The sequence below is a fragment of the Hyperolius riggenbachi genome, chromosome 1, assembly GCF_040937935.1.
Source record: "Hyperolius riggenbachi isolate aHypRig1 chromosome 1, aHypRig1.pri, whole genome shotgun sequence".
Taxonomy (NCBI): Eukaryota; Metazoa; Chordata; class Amphibia; order Anura; family Hyperoliidae; genus Hyperolius; species Hyperolius riggenbachi.
Window position 1 is genome coordinate 597,571,201 of NC_090646.1, and position 19,439 is coordinate 597,590,639.

General features: G+C 44.5%; 2 protein-coding genes across 2 annotated transcripts; both read left to right on the forward strand.

Moving 5' to 3' along the window:
• Positions 1 to 843: 843 nt before the first annotated feature.
• MOCS2 (molybdenum cofactor synthesis 2) lies at positions 844 to 9,966 on the forward strand. The gene is made up of 3 exons (XM_068249447.1): positions 844 to 994; positions 6,022 to 6,143; positions 9,840 to 9,966. Exons 1-3 carry the CDS (start codon positions 983 to 985, stop codon positions 9,964 to 9,966), a joined length of 261 nt encoding a protein of 86 aa, XP_068105548.1. The 5' UTR covers positions 844 to 982.
• A 2,641-nt stretch (positions 9,967 to 12,607) lies between these two features.
• On the forward strand, positions 12,608 to 17,036 carry LOC137528171 (molybdopterin synthase catalytic subunit-like). The gene is made up of 4 exons (XM_068249437.1): positions 12,608 to 12,725; positions 14,041 to 14,194; positions 14,661 to 14,784; positions 16,674 to 17,036. The coding sequence occupies exons 1-4, from the start codon at positions 12,608 to 12,610 to the stop codon at positions 16,746 to 16,748; spliced, it is 471 nt and encodes a 156-aa protein (XP_068105538.1). The 3' UTR covers positions 16,749 to 17,036.
• Positions 17,037 to 19,439: the final 2,403 nt, after the last annotated feature.

Sequence of the window (19,439 nt, forward strand, 5' to 3'; positions counted from 1 at the left end):
TAATTGCCGCGATTTTGCTATGCAGTGCATAGCATAGCAAAATCGCGGCCGCAAACGTCGGGGGAATCGCCGGTTTTGCGATTCAGCAATCGCTAGCGTTCAGCGTGAACGCTAGTGATTGCAGGTGGCTTGGCCCTTTTTCCACTAGCCTGCGATTTGCGATTTGCTTCTAATCGCAAATCGCAAGGTACATTAAACTAATGGAAACTGCAGCAGCATTTTCCATTAGTGCGATCCGATTGCGATGCGATTTTGGTCAAAGCGCAATCGTCGTCCTGCCGCGTTTTGTATGCGATTGAGCTGTACTATAATGAGTATAGTAGCTCAATCGCAATCGCATGGTGGAAATTGAAACGCGATTGCGATCGCGATCGGAATCGCGATCGCAATCGCGATCGCATTTCATAGTGGAAAAGAGCCCTTAGGCTCCCTGCACACTGCAAATCCGTTTTCCGATTCCGATTCCGTTTCCGATTCCGATTCCGTTTCCGATTTTCCTTGAATACATTCAACAGAAAAACGGATCAAAAAACGCAGCATGCAGTTAAGATTAAAAATCTGAATCGGAATCGGATGTAAAAACAGATTAAAAATCTGAATCTGAATCTGATTTGCTTGCAGTGTGCAAGAGGCCTAAAAGTGTGAACTTAGTCTAGGGCTACAAAGAAAGGAAGCGTTTCCTGTCATGTGTGAGGAACATGCGATCTGATCTGCTACAGCTGAGTAGTTTTGCTGTCTCTCTGCAGAGTGCAGAGCTAACAGTGTGGGCGGAATGTCCTGCTGACCAATCACAAAGCATGTGACACACACAGTGATCTCGTCCACCAATCAGCAGGCAGCTACCAGGCTGTGTCCTCTTCCTGTTGTCAGAATGCAGAGCTCTGGCATGCTGTGTGTAGTGAAATGTGTGCAGTGTGATGCCATGCTGTGTGTTGTGTAATGCTGGGCAGTGTGGTGCACTGCAGATCTGTCTTCTGCCTTCATGACTTGTGAGGTAAGGCAGCTTCCTTGCACTGACATTGCTTTTCACGTATAACTATGACTGCCTTGTTTTGCAGTTCAGGATTATGCTTGTAATAACATACTGCTTCCTTGTGACTGCTTACAAAGGCTATCATTCATGAACAGGCTGTCGGTAAGGGGAACCCGTGCGGGAGAATACCGCCGTCGGTAGTTTATCCTTCTGGGTGGTCATTCATAAACTTTGTGCCTGGGGCGGTAGCAGTGCGGAGGTTTTCTGGAGCATGGTGTCGGCAGGCGGGCGGTAGGCATGCGGAAACAGAAAAGCTGGTCGAGTCCCTCCATGCGGTGCTCTCTCTGCTGATGTGTGGGAGGTCCGTCCCATTCACTTACATGTACTCCGCAAGCTTCCCGCTACATCCAGGGGATCGGTAATCCCCTTCCGCATACCGCTATGCGGAAATGTTTATGAATGAACCTTTTGCTACTTTTTCTGGATAACTGCGTATCAAAGCCGCACAAGGCGGTACGTTGTCACTCTGCACGGGAATGTCAGCTCCGCATGCGGAAAGAGGCTTTATGAATGCAGAACTTGCTCGGTGGTCGGTAAAGTCAGCGGTATTACGCATTTCCGCATGCGGGAATGCTTTATGAATGATAGCCAAAGTGTTACAATGTAACTACGGGGTAACTAAGAGAAAAAGTTCATGTTTTACTAACAAAGGACAGTGTAACCTACCTGGGGTCAGTAAATGCTGCAGTAAACAGCAATATTGTTATGTAAAACCTGAAAGCTAATGTAAACTGTTTTGTACTGTTTTGGGTACTCCTACCTCCCATCTATATAACATGGGGAGAGAGACACTTGGGGCTGGTTCACATTGGACGCTTTATCGCGGTCGCATTTTCGTCCGCGATCCAGCAGCCCAAATCTGCCGATTCAGCACGAGTTGCGCTTGTGATTTCCTTTCAATAGAATGATAATCACAGAGCAATCGCCCCCCCCCCCAAAAAAAAAACCGCTACATACTTCGCATTTGCAATTAATCGAAATTGCAACTGCTGATGTGTGAATGTATCCATAGGGATACATTGTAGCAGCGCTTTGCTGATCACTGGCGATCAGAAAAGCGCTGCATAATTGCCCCAATGTGACAGCCCTTCTGGTGTACTCACTTGTTCCCCTCCAGTTAAAAGAGCCATTAAATATTCCTTAGCAAAAGTCACATTTTCTTTCCCGTACGTGTGTGCAGTTATGCCTTTGTGCACAGTGTGACAACGATTTTAAAGCACATCTAACCTGAGAGGGATATGGAGGCTGACATATTATTTTCCCTTATACCAGTTGCCTGGCAGTCCTGCTGATCTTTCTGGCATCAGTAGTGTCTGAAACACACACCTGAAACCAGCATGCAGCTGATCCAGGCAAACGCCTGATTTTACTAACTTGTTCAGGGTCTACGGCTAGAAGTATTAGGGCTCATACACATGCTTGACTAAAGTCAACTGAGATGGCTTATAACGACCGCCTCAGCCAATAAGCATGTGTACAGAAGCTCCCGACCGCCGCTCCGCAGGCGATTCTTCCTGCCGATCAACTTGGCCGAGAGACGTCACAGACTGCTCCATTGTCTCTCCGCTTCCCCTGCATAGCAACAGGACGCACTGATAGCTACACAGCGGACAGGCGTCTGTACAGGCTGGCCCAGCGATGTAGCCCAAGGGGATCTGGTCCCCGACGGGCAACATACGGTAAGTCAAAGATGTGTTTGCACCTTTAGAGACAGAAACTCAGCAGGACAGCCAGGCAACTGGTATTGTTGAATAAAGGGACATTGCAGGGCCGAGGCTCTACAAACAAGTCACTAGCCTGCAAGCTGTTGCTATGCGCAGGAGGGATGACAAAGCGCCACAAGAGTGATGTCACACGGCAGGGAGAAAAATACTCTTAGCCAGTGATTGGCCAGGGATCCTTGCAACTAATCACTTGGGCAGGATGGGGAACTTTTTAGGCAGCCCATACATTAGAGCCTAGGATGTCAGCATATAGTACTCCACACACAGTGATGGTCAGTGGAATGCTAATAAATCCGAGTTGGTGCAAATTGTATGGTAAATTTTTATGCAAGTTTACGCAGCATAGCATTTGATTGGGCTATTTTCAAGCTGCATAAAATATTGCATCAACTTGGGATTATTTGCATCTCTTGAACCATTCTTATGCTTCATACACACTTGAGATAAAAGTCTTTGGAAAAGGCAAGATCACAGACCAATCTTGCCACCTTTCATGTAGTATGAGAGCCATACTCTACACAGTTTTTTCTATGGAGCTGCACTCCCCATCAGATAAAATCTTTGCAAGATGCTGCACACAAAGATGCTGTACACACTCAAAAGATCATTATCTGCAAAAGATCCGTTCCTGCAAAAGATCCGTTCCTGCAAAATGCATTCATAGTCTATGAGATCTGCAGATCCTCATACACACTTGGTTTAACAGACAATCATCTGCAGATCAGATCCACCAGGATGGATTTCCAGATCTGCAGATGATTGCCAGATATGCAGATGAAGTCTGTTAAACCAAGTGTGTATGATGATCTGCAGATCTCATAGACTATGAATGCATTTTGCAGGAATGGATCTTTTGCAGGAACAGATCTTTTGCAGATAATGATCTTTTGAGTGTGTACGGGCATCTTTGTGTGCAGCATCTTGCAAAGATTTTATCTGATGGGGAGTGCAGCTCCATAGAATAGACTGTGTAGGTATGGCTCTCATACTACATGAAGGGTGGTAAGATTGGTCTGTGATCTTGCCTTTTCCAAAGACTTTTATCTCAAGTGTGTATGAAGCATTAGTCACTGACCACCCATGAGAGATTAAAAAAAGATAAAGGATATATAAAAAAAAAACCTGAATAAAGCCTTTCTTTCTTTCTTTCTTTCTTTCTTTCTTTCTTTCTTTCTTTCTTTCTTTCTTTCTTTCTTTCTTTCTTTCTTTCTTTCTTTCTTTCTTTCTTTCTTTCTTTCTTTCTTTCTTTCTTTCCCCAAAGAAAGTTTGAAAAGCATTTCTAAACAATTATAGATCCTAATGCTGGGAATACACGGCTCGATTCTGAACCATTTAGATGGCTGGATAGAATTTCTGACATGTCCGATCTCCCGACGGATCATTTCGCCGCTCAATTCTGCATTGAGGACAATGGAAAAAGATAAGAAAAATGAGCGGAAGATAAAAGAATCGCCTGCATAATAGAATGGGGAATGAATTGAGCGGCAAAATGGAGCCGTGTATGCCCAGCATAACAAACATGCAGAGGGTACTTGGCCATTGCAGTCACTAGTGAAGGACACATGCAAACCAATAACAGTGTTGAGAAGCGCCACTCTAGAGAGAGAGAATACAAATTCCTTGCTTGAAAAGAAGTGTAATTTGCACCTATGGCTGAGCTGAAATTCTACTAGGTCCTTCTTGTGCATATATCCACACACAGAACGCACACAGAGTTCATATTACAACCGACAGCCTACTGAAAGTCTGTGGACCGTTGTCATCTAAATGCATTTGTCCATGCGTTTTTCCGTGAAAAAAAAAAAACATTGACAGCGTATTGATTTTTTTTTTTTTTTTCGGGACCCGACACACCTATGGAGAACAACTGCATTACAATGCAGATGAACATGTGCGGTATCCAGGAAAACGTATACAAAAAAATGCACCCTAACACCACAGGCCCTAATGGAAATTCAGTCTGCGTTGTGGAATAGGGCAGTTAGTTGCAAATCAAACTTAAAAGCCACATTAAAGATACCTTAAATTGCAGGATGCCTTAGAAATATCTGCCTTTTTTGTAGCATTGTTAACAAAAGTGGAGTTTACCTTTGATACTGTTTCATTTGTTAAGTCCCTTTGCTATTGGCTGGGCTCAAAGACTAATGTAGTCTTTCATAGCTTGTGAGTGCATTGTGGAGGCTGAAATTGTGTCATGTGGCATCCTTGTGAAAGGGAAGGCTTTTATGTTTTCCTAAGTCCTGGGGCTCGATTCATAAAGCGGTGCTAACCCAGTTAGAGACTTTAGGCGTGATAACCATTGCACCACGCTGGTGAAAAGCCAGTTTAGGCGTGATAAGTTTAGGCATGATAAGTTTAGATCGCGCGCAAAGTCCCACACGCAAAGCAGCGCCATTAAACTCTATGCGAAGTGCACCAGACTTTGCTAGCGCAAAACTTTTGATCACCTGTGCACTGCGGTGCTAACCCAGTTGGTGCTAAAGTTATCACGCCTGAACTTATCACGCCTGAACTGAGTTTAGGCGTGATAAAGGGCTTTTCACTAGCGTGCTAACTGTTAGCACTGCTTTGTGAATCAAGCCCCTGGAGTTAAATGATGAAAGGACTAGCAGAGACATAATAATGTACCATGCTGTCCATCAGTTAATGCAAAAATGTTGAGAGTGTAGGATGGGTTCAATGCTCTACTACACTCTGAGAAGGAAGGAACTATGGCTGCAGTGCTGGTCACAAAGAGATCATTTCAGCAGTGGGAGATGGGGGTGGGTGGAGTCAGATCTGCTCTGTGCTGAAGAAGAAAACTTCCCACTCTGCTGGCAAGATGAACTACAGGAGCTAGCCACCAGGTATATTCATTGCAAAACAATACAGATGTACAACGCAGAAAACTGTGTCTATTGGTAATTAATACTAACCTACTATCATAAATATATACATAAAATGTGAGTCTGGATTAAATTAATCACATCCTTATGTTTGTCCATAAAGATGGGAGTGACGTCCATTTTTCTTACTACCAATACATCACCTTTAAGTACAGACTCTGTATGTTACATTCACTTTTGTTTTGCTCCAGTTCTGTATAATGCCTGAAGAAGAAACGTAATGCTTCGAAAGCTTGGAATAAACCAAGTACAGTTAATCATTAAAGGTATTACCGGAATCAACCTTTGTTGTTTTAAAGTCTACATTGCCACTATATTAACAAAATAGTCGGTACAGCTAATTTCTAAACCTCAAATGATCATCTTTACTTTTCTGCAGGTGGTGGTTTTGTACTTTGCTAAGAGTTCTGAACTCGCAGGTGTTCGCTCAGAAAACGTAACTCTCCCCCGAGAACTAACCTCCAAAGAACTTTGGGAGAGAATAGCAGCTCTGCATCCAAGGTAAGGGGCTTTCTTGTTGTAAAATAATAATTCCTACTTTGTCACTTTCATTGGAATATAAATTTAATAAAGTGCTGAAATGGCCAAAAGTTCTTAGCATTACATCTAGTCTAGACAGGTTTTTCCATCTGTCTTCAACCCTAGTGGGGAAATCTCTCCTCACCTCCTGTTCTTAAAGGACAACCGAAGTGAAAATAATATGGAGGCTGACATATTTCTTTCCTTTTAATCAATACCAGTTGCCTGGCAGCCCTGCTGGTCTATTTGGCTGCATTAGTATCTGAATCACACCAGAAACAAGCATGTACAGTGGTTTGCAAACGTATTCGGCCCCCTTGAAGTTTTCCACATTTTGTCACATTACTGCCACAAACATGAAACAATTTTATTGGAATTCCCCCTGAAAGACCAATACAAAGTGGTGTACACGTGAGAAGTGGAACAAAAATCATACATGATTCCAAACATTTTTTTACAAATAAATAGCTGCAAAGTGAGGTGTGCGTAATTATTTGGCCCCCTGTGTCAATACTTTGTAGAACCACCTTTTGCTACAATTACAGCTGCCAATCTTTTAGGGTATGTCTCTACCAGCTTTGCACATCTAAAGACTGAAATCCTTGCCCATTCTTCTTTGCAAAACAGCTCCAGCTCAGTCAGATTAGATGGACAGCGTTTGTAAACAGCAGTTTTCAGATCTTGCCACAGATTCTCGATTACTCGAATACTTTTGCAAGCCACTGTAGTTAATCTTGTCAGATCTGACAATAATGTCGGAAACACCTGATCTGCTGCATGCTTGTTCAGGGACTATGGCTAAAAGTATTAGAGGCAGAGGATCAGCAGGACAACCAGGCAACTGGTATTGATTAAAAGGAAATCAATATGGCAGCCTCCATATCCCTCGCACTTCAGTTGTCCTTTAATGCACCTGCTATGTCAGTAGGAAGATGGGAGAATTTCTTCAGTTAGACATAAAAGCAGATGTTACAAAATATTACAATGATGCTCCAGTGTTTTTACAGCTGCCTTTGTCACTGTCAGTATTGTATAGCATAGACTAGCACAGTAAGAACCAGTGGTCCGGAACCAGAAACGTCATGTTTTTATTCAGAAGTTTTTTTTTTTATTCAGAAGTTTTCTATACATTGGCTATCATTCATAAAGCATTCCCGCATGCGGAAACGCTGAAAACAGGTGACTTTACTGAACACTGTTTCCGCTTGCGAAGCTAACATTTCCGAGCAGAGCGATAAATTACTGCATTGGGCGGTGATTCAATGAAAAGTGACAAAATGTAAATTCATAAAACTTTACGCAAACTGTATGTGGACGGGGATTACCGCTCCCCTGGATGTAGCGATAGGCATGCGGAGTACATGTAAGTGAATGGGACAGATCTCCCAAGCAGCAGCAGAGAGAAGGGACTCGGCCAGCTTCTCCTGATTCCGCATGCCTACCGACAGCCTAACGCCAGCCTACAGCGGGATATCTCCGCACTCCTATTGCAACAAGCAACATTTTTATGAATGACCACCCAGAAGGCTGAAATACCGTCAGCGGTGTTTCCCCGCACGGATTTACTTTACCGACAGCACTTTCATGAATGATAGCCATTGTGGTGACAAAAATAGTGGATAGCTTAGAATATATCATCCATTTTCTTGGGGGGGGGGGGGGGGGGGAGCAGCATGTAATACGTGCATTGTCTGTTGCCGATGGCCAAATTACCTGTTGTTTTTTAAACTTGAACTCAAGCAATCACTGGTGACCAAATTAGTCACTGAGCCACGCTATAGCTGCAATTTTCATTACAGTCTATGGCTGCACCAAAATTAGCTAATCCGCTTTTGCCAAGCTTCTGCTGGCACTTTTTAAAGTGTATTTGAAAATATTTGGTTAACAGTAAGGGCTAGTTCACAGTGCTGCTCAGTTTGAAGCAGAATAATTCTGCATGTCTCACTGCTTATACAAGTCTATGGGCCTGTTCACAGTACTGCGTTGGATCGTGGTGTTCTAGCTCACTGCATGCATCCTCTGTATTAAAGCCTATGTCCAGTCTACAGTGCAGCGCCATGCATGTTCAGTTTCACTTTTAAGTGACCCTGCTGTAAGAAGGATGCAGAGGCTGCCATTGTATTTTAGTGCTGGTTGTTTTGCTCCATCTCTGCTTCCAAAGCATTCAGACACAGAGCCAGAATGACTACGCAGATTGGACTCTCTGACTAAAGTCTGACTAGGATCAGGTGATTTGGATGTCAGGTTCAGTGGCTGTGTAACAGCCTGCAATGGTAAATTGTGGTTACAAGGCGCCGAGGTGGTGAGTTGGGTGCCCAAAATAAGCTGATCAGCTATGACTGGCTGATCGGTTAGTAATCTAGCAACCAATCAGCTATTGGTATCTGATTGGCTACTACGGAGGTGCAGTACATGCTCAGTCTGACCTCATGCTTGTTTCATACATTTGGGCCTCTGAAGAAGCGGTAACACTGCGAAACAGCTGTCAGGCGATCTTGCTACACGCCCACTGCTAACCACTGTATCTTTTACCCAGCTGTAAATTAAGGTAAGTTTTTAACGTACGTTGCCTCAGATACTTATTACTACTTGAAGTGATTAGACTTTTTGTAATATTACAGACCTGCTCACTGCAACAATAAAGCCTGGTATTTTTCTGCATGCAAAACTTGTCAGCAAAACCCACTGTGGGAGCTCCAAAAATCAAACATTTAATGTATTTTTCAGAACATAAGATTCAGTTTTTCTTCCCCAAAAGTGTGTGTGTGTGTGTGTACAGTGTGTGTGTACAGTGTGTGTGTACAGTGTGTGTGTACAGTGTGTGTGTGTGTGTGTGTAGGTATGTGTGTGTGTGTGTGTGTGTGGTGTTTCTGCATCTTATGGTCCGAATACAAGACTGCCCATCTGTCCCGTCAGGCATCGTACGGCATTGGTGGGGAGTGGGCTGGCAGTGGCTTACTGCATAACGGGACCACAGTGTGGAGCTGAGAAGTGGTAATCCTCTGTAGTAAAGCCACTGAGGGGTCCGTGCTCGCAGCCAAAGTATTTCTTCACTTCCACATACTTCACTGATGGGGAAGTGAAGAGAGAAATACTTTGGCTGGGAGCACGGACCCCTCAGTGGCTTTATTATGGAGGATTACCGCTTCTCGGCTCCACACTGTGGTCCCGTTTATGCAGTAAGCCACAGCCAACCCACTCCCACACGGGATGGATGGGACAGGGGACAGATGGGATTAGGGACAGAGGACAGATGGTAGTTGGGACAGAGGAGGACAAGAGACGGAGGGGGGCACATATGAGGACATAGAGGAAGGAAACTAGAGACACAAAAGGAACAAGGGGGGCACGAGGTGCAAAGGGGACATAATTGGTGGGGGGGGGGGGCGGATCCACAAGATGCCCCTGGACCATGGATGCACCAGGCTTAGAATATATTTTTTTTTTCCTAGTTTTTGTCCTCTCAATCTAGGTGTGTCTTGTGGTCTGGAGTGTCTTATGGTCCGAAGAATACGTTATGTGAAATATGTATTATTTCTTAATGTTAAATGATGAAGAAAAAAAAAAGTTACGCATAACATATACTGTATTTGAAAAGTCCCATACATTCCATCTTGGGTGTCTGCTTATTTACCTGCAGCATTGGACACTGTTAACTAGTTGATGTCTTGTTTCAAGGCTCCGTGTCATAGAGGATCATGTAGTCCTTGCTGTTCGTCAGAAATATGTCACTATTGGTGATGAAGTTATAAAGCTGTCATCTGGAGACGAGGTTGCCATCATCCCACCTATCAGTGGTGGCTAGTATTCTGAGGTAAGGCAGGAAGGAGAAGTGGGAGGTGTTTCCTTGTGTGCTTCAGTTTAAACTATGTACACGATTAACAAAAGTCGCTTGAAACGTCCGAACTGAAGTGACTGGGGTGAGGGGATGAGCGGACTATATTGCTACTGATAAATAAAATAAATACCCATTAAATGAGATATCCACAAAGTGCAAAAGAAAACAACCTGTACATAAAGTAGGTAGATCGCTATCAGACTGTTGAGGTAGGTCAAAAAGTGCAAAAATGTGTGCAATTTATGAAAACATGAAGAGGAAAAAAAACGATGTGCAGCAAAAAGTATTTACCTAACCACTTTGCATCTAGACCTTGTTTTCACTTTATGGACCAGATCAGTTTTGACACATTATTTCTCAGTTGTTACTATTTCCAGTTTAAAAAGTGCTATTGTAGATAAAAAACACACATTTAATTTGGCTATTTCTACCATTTATCACAAAACTTAAATTATTTTTCTGTCACAATTTATGGGGGGGGATATTTGATTCTGAAATAAAGTGGGATTTTTGCTACCATGTGTACTTTTCACTTTGAAATCAGGAAAAAAAATAAGTATTGTTAGTGGTAAAACTAATAACTAACTAATAACTGAATTATTGCAAATTTCCTTCTGTTTTAAGAAGGCAATTACACCAAGCTTTGCTTTTTTAGTAGGAGGGCTTTTTGGTTCCTTTTATCCCCCTATACATTCTTAGTAGTTTGGGTCACCCTGAGCTGCTTGGTTACTCTGTTAGTGGTAAAAATTAGGGAGAAAAGATTAGTGGGAGAGGTGCCCCCCTTCCAGCATAGGTAGCCAGATGTGCCCTCACCAATACGCCCACCCTCAGTATAGGTAGCCAGATGTGGTCTCTGTATTTGCTGTCAGATGTGGCCCTGCACTAGGTCCCCCAGTATAGATAGCCAGATATGTCCCCAGGATTAGCTTCCCCCCCCCCGAATAACTAGATCTGCCCCCCTCCCCCACAGCAGCTTGGCCCAATTAGTGAAACCCCCCCCCCCTCATGGATAAACAATCACTGCTGTAGCCAACAGCACTGATCCTTCATCTTTTCCCCTCCAAGTAGAGATTGGTTAAAAAACGTATCTGGAAGAAGCCTGTTTTACCTCTCCTGGTTCCAGTCAAGAGTCCACTCCTATGACTTTAAAACATCAAAAGCACTTCAAATTTCCCAGTTGATCTCAAGGATTATACAGATTAAAGTTCATCTCACAGAGAGTGACACCACAGTGTCCGTCCCCCCAATATGAAGCGACTCACTGGATGGAGCGGCCTATGCTGGACCCGTCTGCACGTCAGGGGTATTGGCCACCCTTCAGCCTCTATGGCAATACTCCACTGCTGGGCTAAACTGGACCAACTTAACCTCCTTGACTATAGCAATCTGCATGTCCTGAATGGTGGGTGCTGTCCCAGCAAATGCACACCATTCAGGACATGCAGATTGCTATAGTCAAGGAGGTTAAGTTGGTCCCGTGGAGCCCAGCAGTGGAGTTTTGCCATAGAGGCTGAAGGGTGACCAATACCCCTGACGTGCAGACGGGCCCATCATAGGCCGCTCCATCCCAAGAGTCGCTTCATATTGGGGGGACGGACACTGTGGTGTCACTCTCTGTGAGATGAACTTTAATCTGTATAATCTCTTTGAGATCACCTGGGAAATTTGAAGAGCTTTTGACTTCTTAAAGTCATAGGAGTGGACTCTTGAGTACTTATCCATTTATCAATTTTTGTTTAATTTACTAGCAGGGGAGCGCTCCACCTGCATATCATTGGTGTATTGTTTCAGTCCTTAGTCTGGTTTTGGCCAGTGTATTTACTGTATTTATTGTGGTTTGTGAGCACTTATGTACATTTGTTTATAAATCTCCTGGTTCCAGTGGCCAACGTGCTACAGGAGCCTCTGTGCACAGTTCTGTACTCAGCCCCGTACTGCAGAATACCCGAGTCCAGCACTTTGCATTGTGCAAACTGTGCAGGTTTCCATAGACTTGCATGGCCCTTGGCATAGGGAAGCATAATGCGGGCGATGCGACAAAGTAGTCAAATCGCCACAGTGCTACCGTAGTGCAAATTCAACAGTACGTTGCCTCATGATTCGTGCTTATCACATGGATTACAGCAATGCAAGTCTATGGTGACGCAGTCAAGTGTAAAGAACAAAGCACAGTGCGGCACTCATGCGCAGACCTACGGGAATCCCAGTGACTTATTTCCAGTCCAGCAGGGAGTACGTCACTCCGCAGAGGGCGGGCCTATGCATATTATCCTGTCGGCACTGCTGCAGTATAACGTGAAAAGGGATTTGGTGCGGTTCTCGTGTGGCAGGTTCTCCCACTGCGGAAGAATCGCACCACACAAGTGTGGGTTTTTTTGTTTTTGTTTTTTTTTTTTAGGACCAGAGAGCAGTTTTAAAAATGTGACTATAACGACCTGCTTAATAACCCCTCCAGCCCTCCTCTTTACTTCTACTACTTCTGAACTGTCTCCAGGGTTATGAAAAGTAAAGCAAAAATCCCAAATGTGACACCACTACAAACGTTCAAAAGTACCCCGAGGCAAATGTGCAGCTGTACAATTATATTTCCCTGTGTTTTCTAGCTGCTATGGGTGATACTGAGGAGCCTCAGGAGTATATCAGAATATCTTCAGAAAAGCTCTCAGCAGATGAAGTTTCTCAGCTGGTCATCTCTCCAAGCTGTGGAGCTGTGTCCATATTTATAGGTAAGTGATAGGGGACACCTTGTAACCAGGGGCCTAACTACAAATCATGGGGGGCCCCCAGCAAAACCTTGATGTGCAGTTCATGTCTTTTAGACTTCTTTCACATTAGGAAACATGTGCAGGAGACCATCTCCTGCACGCGTTGAATGGCCTGCGGCGTGTCATCGGGATGTTGTGGTGCGAGGATTATTAGCAGTTAGTTATAATTCATCCGACAGGAAAACGCTGGCTCCGGACGATTAAAAGCTCCCGGGTGCATCGAACCGCATCGCACCAAAACACAGCGTCGGATGTGAAAGGTAAAATAAGAGTCTATGGTCTATGGACTTTCATTTTACCTTGATTAACCCAAAGTATTGGGACCTTGGGTCAGAAGTCAGATTTGTACCTAAGATCTGCCATCCTTCGGATCACGGTTGCTGCTCACAAACACCCCAAAGAAATCTGACGAGCTTGTCTGATTTCTGCTTCGTGAATGTTCTCGTCTTTCATGCACGAGTACGACTGTATCTGCTCAGTACATGAGCGGCTCCATGCTACTGCACAGGCACGCCCACTCTTGCGCCGGTGCATGAAGAGGAGTTCAGTCGCACTGTCCAGGGGAATCCTGGGGAGCAGCAGTGGTCCAGAGGACAGCATGGGAAGTCTCTGGAGGATCCAGAGGCTTCCCTCTTCTTAGGTTGGTATCTGTTCTTTTGACCCAAGAGTTCACTTGGGTTCACTTTTTAAAGAGACCCTGTAACAAAAAAAACCTCTGGGGATACTTACCTTGGGAGGGGGAAGCCTCAGGGTCCTAATGATGCTTCTCTGTCCTCTGTAGCTGAGGGGAATCCAGTGCTGGCTCCCCCGAAAGCTCCTTAACAAAGGCTGACAAAACAGCAGGCGCGGGCAATATTTACCTACCGCGAACCTGTGCAGGTGCACTAGCGGCTCTCTGTTGGGGTTAAGTCGTAAATAACCAAACCCCATCATATCTGCTCTACTGCGCAGGTGCAAAGGATTCGCACCTGCACAGTAGAGCTCATACAATCTGATTCGGCTATTTCCACCATAACTCGAACGAAGAGCCGCTAGTGCGCCTGCGCTGGATCGCGGTAGGTAAATATTCACCTCACCGCTGTTCTTGGGGTCCAGGCAAATCGAAGGAGCAGGACAGGGGGGAGACTCATTAGGAAGGCTTCCTCCTCCCGATGTAAGTATCCTCCAGAGGGTGTTTTTTTTTGTTTTTTTTTCCATTACAGGTTTTCTTTAACTACACATACAGCTGTCCTTTTAGTCCTAAAGAAACATTTGTATTTTTTTTTTTTTTTGCTAGGCACAACAAGGAATAATTTTGAAGGGAAGAAGGTTGTCAGTTTGGAGTATGAATCTTATGTGCCAATGGCAGAGATGGAGATTAAGAAAATAGCGTCTGAAATCAGACAACAATGGCCTTCTGTAAAGCATATCGCTGTCCATCACAGGCTGGGGTAAGTATATAGCTGTACACATTCCTGTGCGTAGGACTGGAAATAAAGGTTCCCCTTGGGCTGTAGTTATTGTGGGAGCGCTGTAAAAACCGCACCAGAGGTTTAGGCGCCACCATAGGCCATAATAGGAATAACGGCTATAGCAGCTCTCAGTGAGAAATGTGGGCGTCGGCAAAAGATGAAGCACAAATTACTATAAAAACACTGTAAATCAGCCGCCAGCAATAGCTGGAAGCCAAATTACATATTTTCCCTGAGTCCATGGCGACGTAGAGGAGTAATAGTAATTAAAGCCGTTGGACTTTAGCAGGAGCAGGATGAGATGCTTATCCGCTTTACCCTGCGCCCCAAATCTCCTGGCAGCTTAATCACAGAGAATGCTATTTGTGAATGATAATTGTATTGATTCCCAGAAATGAAAATGTGAGTTAATAAAATGCCATGTTGTTTGTTTGCCTTCTGAAAGGTTGGTTCCAGTGACTGAAGCCAGCGTGGCGATAGCAATTTCCTCTCCGCACAGAGGCGACGCCCAGGATGCTGTGAAATATTGTATAAATACATTAAAAGCAACGGTGCCTATATGGAAAAAGGTAAATAGAAATGCTAATTTCCGTTATTAAGATGCATAGGTAGTTATAGTAAACCTGCTGCTTCCTTTTTACTAAAATTAGCCACGTTCTGCTCTATGTAGCTGTCTCTCACAGCAGGGATTGTTAACCTGTCAACTCTGATAATCTTACTGACAGATTTGGACTAGTCCATCTCCTCATGGGGGATTTTTAAGGTTTCCTTTACTTTCAAAGCACTCCCTGAAGAGCAATGGCGCAGTCCCACTGACAGAATGGTAGGCAGTGAGCAGGCAGGTCAACCAGCTTGTTTTCTGTCTTTTCCTCCATCCCAGTTTATAAAGTTAAAGCAAAGCTGAAGTAAAAAAAAAAACCCTATGCTATAAAACCTTATCTGAAGCTGTCTCTCAATGTTTCTTTTTTCTTTGCTGTTTAAGTGCTCCAGAAAACAGAACTCAAAGAAGCTCTTTTGCATAAATAACTTTTTTTTTTTAACTCTTCCTCTACTGGAAAACGAGTCTTTCCTTTGCTACTAATGTTTATTTCTGTGGCTGTACTACACATACAATTCATTATATCATACATTTATTATCGCTTCATGTTTGCTTTTAAAGCAAGTCTGAAGCGTAAATGTGTAAAAAAACAAAAACAAAAAATATCATCTAAGGATCGGGAAGGCTCTGGATCCTATAGAGCCTCCCCGTTCTCCTCACGGTGCCCCGGTCCCACCACTGGATCTCCAGTTAGCTGTCTCAGTTGGAGACTGCTCTTTTCCGTCACTTCCGCTGCTGTGGGGCTCTTTGGCAGTCTTCGGGAGCCTGAGTGCTCCTGATGACAGTAGCTCCATACTGCGAGTGATTGCTTGCTTGTGCCCGGTTATTATGGAGTGTCTGTCTTCAGGAGCACTCGGGCTCCCGAAGATTGCCAAAGAGTCCAACAGCAGCGGAAGTAACGGAAGAGAGCAGTCTCCAACTGAGACAGCTAGGCACCGTGAGGAGAACAGTGAGGCTCTATAGGACCCAGAGCATTCCCTCTCCTTAGATGAGTATCTGTTTTGTTTTTATTTTCAACTTTCGTTTAAAGTAAATCTGAAGCAAACAAATAGTCATACTTGCTTATGGAAAGGAAGGCTCTGTATAGCATAGAGCCTTTCCGTTCCTTTCTATGTACTCTCCTCAGGCAGCCTTCAGAAGTACTTGCAGTCCTGAGTGCTTCTGAAGACGGATAGCCCCGACTCAAACAAAGACAGGACAGGTGAACTTGTCCTTGGAAGTCCATGGGGATGCAAGTACTTACTAAGGCTGCTGAGGAGGGACAAAGAAGTATTCAACCAAGACTGCTGGAAAACCTCACAGGAGCATGATGCTGAAATGAGGGGCTGGTGAGAGGACTGGGAAGGCTCTATACTTTCCATAGCCGCCCTTTCCATAGGCAAGTATTTTTAACTTTTGTTTGCTTCAGGTTTACTTGACATAGCTAAACACTGAGAAAGTGTTTCCACAAGGGACTAGGACAGCATTGTTTGGATCGCTATTTGCTTAGGTAGTAAGCACTCCCACGTGATGAAGCCTACACCTTTCTGTTGGTGACATAGCTGTGGTGCATGAGGAAGGGGTGTGGCTAAGCTCTCACAACCAGGAAGCTCGTGTATCTGTGTTGTAGTTGTCTGAGTAGCACATGAGACACTTGCCTGGCCCATTCCAGCCTCTGGCATTCTCTGCTGCTTATAACATTCTAGGTCCCATGATTATAGCACCTGTCACAACTATAGGCTCCTTTTAAAAAGAATCTAGGGACCACTATAAGAAATGAGGAATCCTGATGTGTTTCAACATATAGCAAATAATTAGTCTCATATGATGCATGATTTTAGTTGAAATAAATCGGTATTTGATATGTGTTTTTTATTTTAGGAGTTGTATGAAGAGGACGGCTATACATGGAAAGAGAATAAAGAGTATTTTTGGAAGAAGAAAGACAATATATAGAGTACTTGCCTGTGACCTTTAGAGATGGTCATTGAGATTCTAATAATGTTTGCTTGCATGCAAACTTATTGCAAATTATATGCAGCTTGACATCCTGCCAATGAAATGAACTTCCTGACGACTTTGATTGTCCCGTTTCCAAGCTGCTCAGTTTGCATTATGTTTGCATGAAAGTGAAAATTATTAGAATCTCATTGACCATCTTTACCTGATGTTCTTCAGGGATCTTCATCCATTGTTCATTTCAGGGGTTATTTTTGTGCCAATATAACTTTTCTAACCACCAAAGAGCTTTGTACGCCTCTTTTCTACAAAGACTTTCCTCTGCCCAGGGTTCACCTTTGTGAATTCCTCGCTTTTAATGTTAGATTTCACACAAAACTGGTACTTGAGTTTCTTTTATTACCTAAAATATACCATTGCTAGCTTAATGCCCAGAATAACACACACGCACGCACGCACACGCACGCACACGCACGCACTCCATTATAACCCAGGGCTATAAATCACAGTATATCTGCAGTGGAACTCTAGGAACTCTCACTGATAGTTAAAGGGATACTGTAAGGGGGTCGGGGGAAAATGAGTTGAAGTTACTCGGGGCTTCTAATGGTCCCCTGCAGACATCCTGTGTTGGCGCAGCCACTCACCAATGCTCCGGCCCCGCCTCCAGTTCACTTCTGGAATTTCTGACTTTAAAGTCAGAAAACCACTGCGCCTGCATTGCCGTGTCCTCACTCCTGCTGATGTCACCAGGAGCGCACGGCGCAGGCCCAGTATGGTCTGTGCCTGCACAGTGCGCTCCTGGTGACATCAGGGGGAGCGAGGACATGGCAACGCAAGCATAGTGGTTTTCAGACTTTAAAGTCTGAAATTCCAGAAGTGAACCGGAGGCGGGGACAGAGCATCGGTGAGTGGCTGCGCGGGCACAGGATGTCTGTGGGGGACTATTAGAAGCCTCAGGTAAGTTCAACTCATTTTCCCCCCGACCCCCCCCCTCCCCCCCCCCCCTACAGTATCCCTTTAACCACTTGAGGACCCACCCTTTACCCCCCCCCTTAAGGACCAGCGCTGTTTTAGCTGATCTGTGCTGGGTGGGCTCTGCAGCCCCCAGCACAGATCAGGGTGCAGGCAGAGCGACCAGATCGCCCCCCTTTTTTCCCCACTAGGGGGATGATGTGCTGGGGGGGTCTGATCGCTCCTGCCTGCCGGGTCTTGCGGGGGGGGGGCACCTCAAAGCCCCCCTCCGCGGCGAAATCCCCCCCCCCCCCTCTCCTACCTGGCCCCCCTGGTGATCCGGGCTGCACAGGACGCTATCCGTCCTGTGCAGCCAGTGACAGGCTGTGCCCTGTCACATGGCTGCGATCCCCGGCCGCTGATTGGCCGGGGATCGCCTATCTGCCTTACGGCGCTGCTGCGCAGCAGCGCCGTACAATGTAAACAAAGCGGATTATTTCCGCTTGTGTTTACATTTAGCCTGCGAGCCGCGATCGGCGGCCCGCAGGCTATTCACGGAGCCCCCAGCTGTGAATTGACAGGAAGCAGCCGCTCGCGCGAGCGGCTGCTTCCTGATTAATTAGCCTGCAGCCGCTGGTCCTGCAGCTGCCACTTTGCCGACGCACGGTATAAGCGTGCGGTCGGCAAGTGGTTAAAGAAACACTATCAAGCCAAGTGTTCTAAAATAACAATGTACAACATATCGCTTCAATTCTCTAAGCAGTTTAGACTTGTCTACTGATGGTTTTTATTCTAGTGATGGTTTGGTCAGTTACATCAAATGGGAATTCACTATTACTAAATGTTTTAGACCTGTTTTTCGACTTTGTCTAAACCATTTGGTAATTAGGTGGGTAAAGCAGGGGAAATGATCAAAAGATGCAATTCACAAACAAGTAGCTTCTCCTTTGCTGAGCTCTCTTCTGCATACAATTAAACTCCTGCATAATTAATTCAAAATGTTCCATCCTCACTTCTAAAATGCCTCACAGAACTACTTTACCGACAAGAAATCAGCTGGTCTAATATCTCTCAGAAAAAGTGGGCGTGGTTACACCTTGTTTGCCTTTGTGAATTGTGTAATTACTGAATGTTAGACCAGGTGTAAAGACAGGTCTAAAACATTACACCAAACCATCAGTAAACTAAAAACCATCTGTACACTAGTCTAAACTGCTTAGTGAATTGAGGCCAATGTCTAAGTAGCTGTGTAAACCTTTCCCTACTTTTCATGTTAAATCGAGGCAAAAGCTGTAATTCATTGTATGTATATTTTAGCTACGTTTGGAATGTCTCATTTGCAGAGGTATGAATCTGTAACAATCTGCAACCTGACATGCTAAGAACAGAGTAATATAGAAGCAGAGTTATATTAAAAGCCTGTCAGGTGTGAGATTTCACATACATAATTACAAATGTTTGTTGCACATTAAATACATTTCCTCTGCTCTCTGTGAGAGAAAGCTCTGCCTGTCCTCTGACTGAGCTCTATGCACACACATGGTTAACAGATGCACTGTGAGGGAATTCCCTCTCCCCTCATGGATCACTCTGGCATCAGATGACAGCAGACTGCCATCAGAAAAGTGTGAAAGGAATTAGATAACGGTAAACAAAGATATTCAAATGTATACACCAGTACTTGGCAGCATTTCCCAAACATTTCCTATCTCAATTGAAAAAACTTGTTAATTG

Bases quoted from the DNA above. Each gene is read 5' to 3' on its own strand.
- LOC137528171 (XM_068249437.1), top strand. From the start codon at position 12,608: ATGGGTGATACTGAGGAGCCTCAGGAGTATATCAGAATATCTTCAGAA. The intron at 12,726-14,040 runs GTAAGTGATAGG...TTTTTTTGCTAG, and splicing joins AGCTGTGTCCATATTTATAG to GCACAACAAGGAATAATTTT. The intron at 14,195-14,660 runs GTAAGTATATAG...GCCTTCTGAAAG, and splicing joins GCTGTCCATCACAGGCTGGG to GTTGGTTCCAGTGACTGAAG.
- MOCS2 (XM_068249447.1), top strand. The intron at 6,144-9,839 runs GTAAGGGGCTTT...TCTTGTTTCAAG, and splicing joins ATAGCAGCTCTGCATCCAAG to GCTCCGTGTCATAGAGGATC.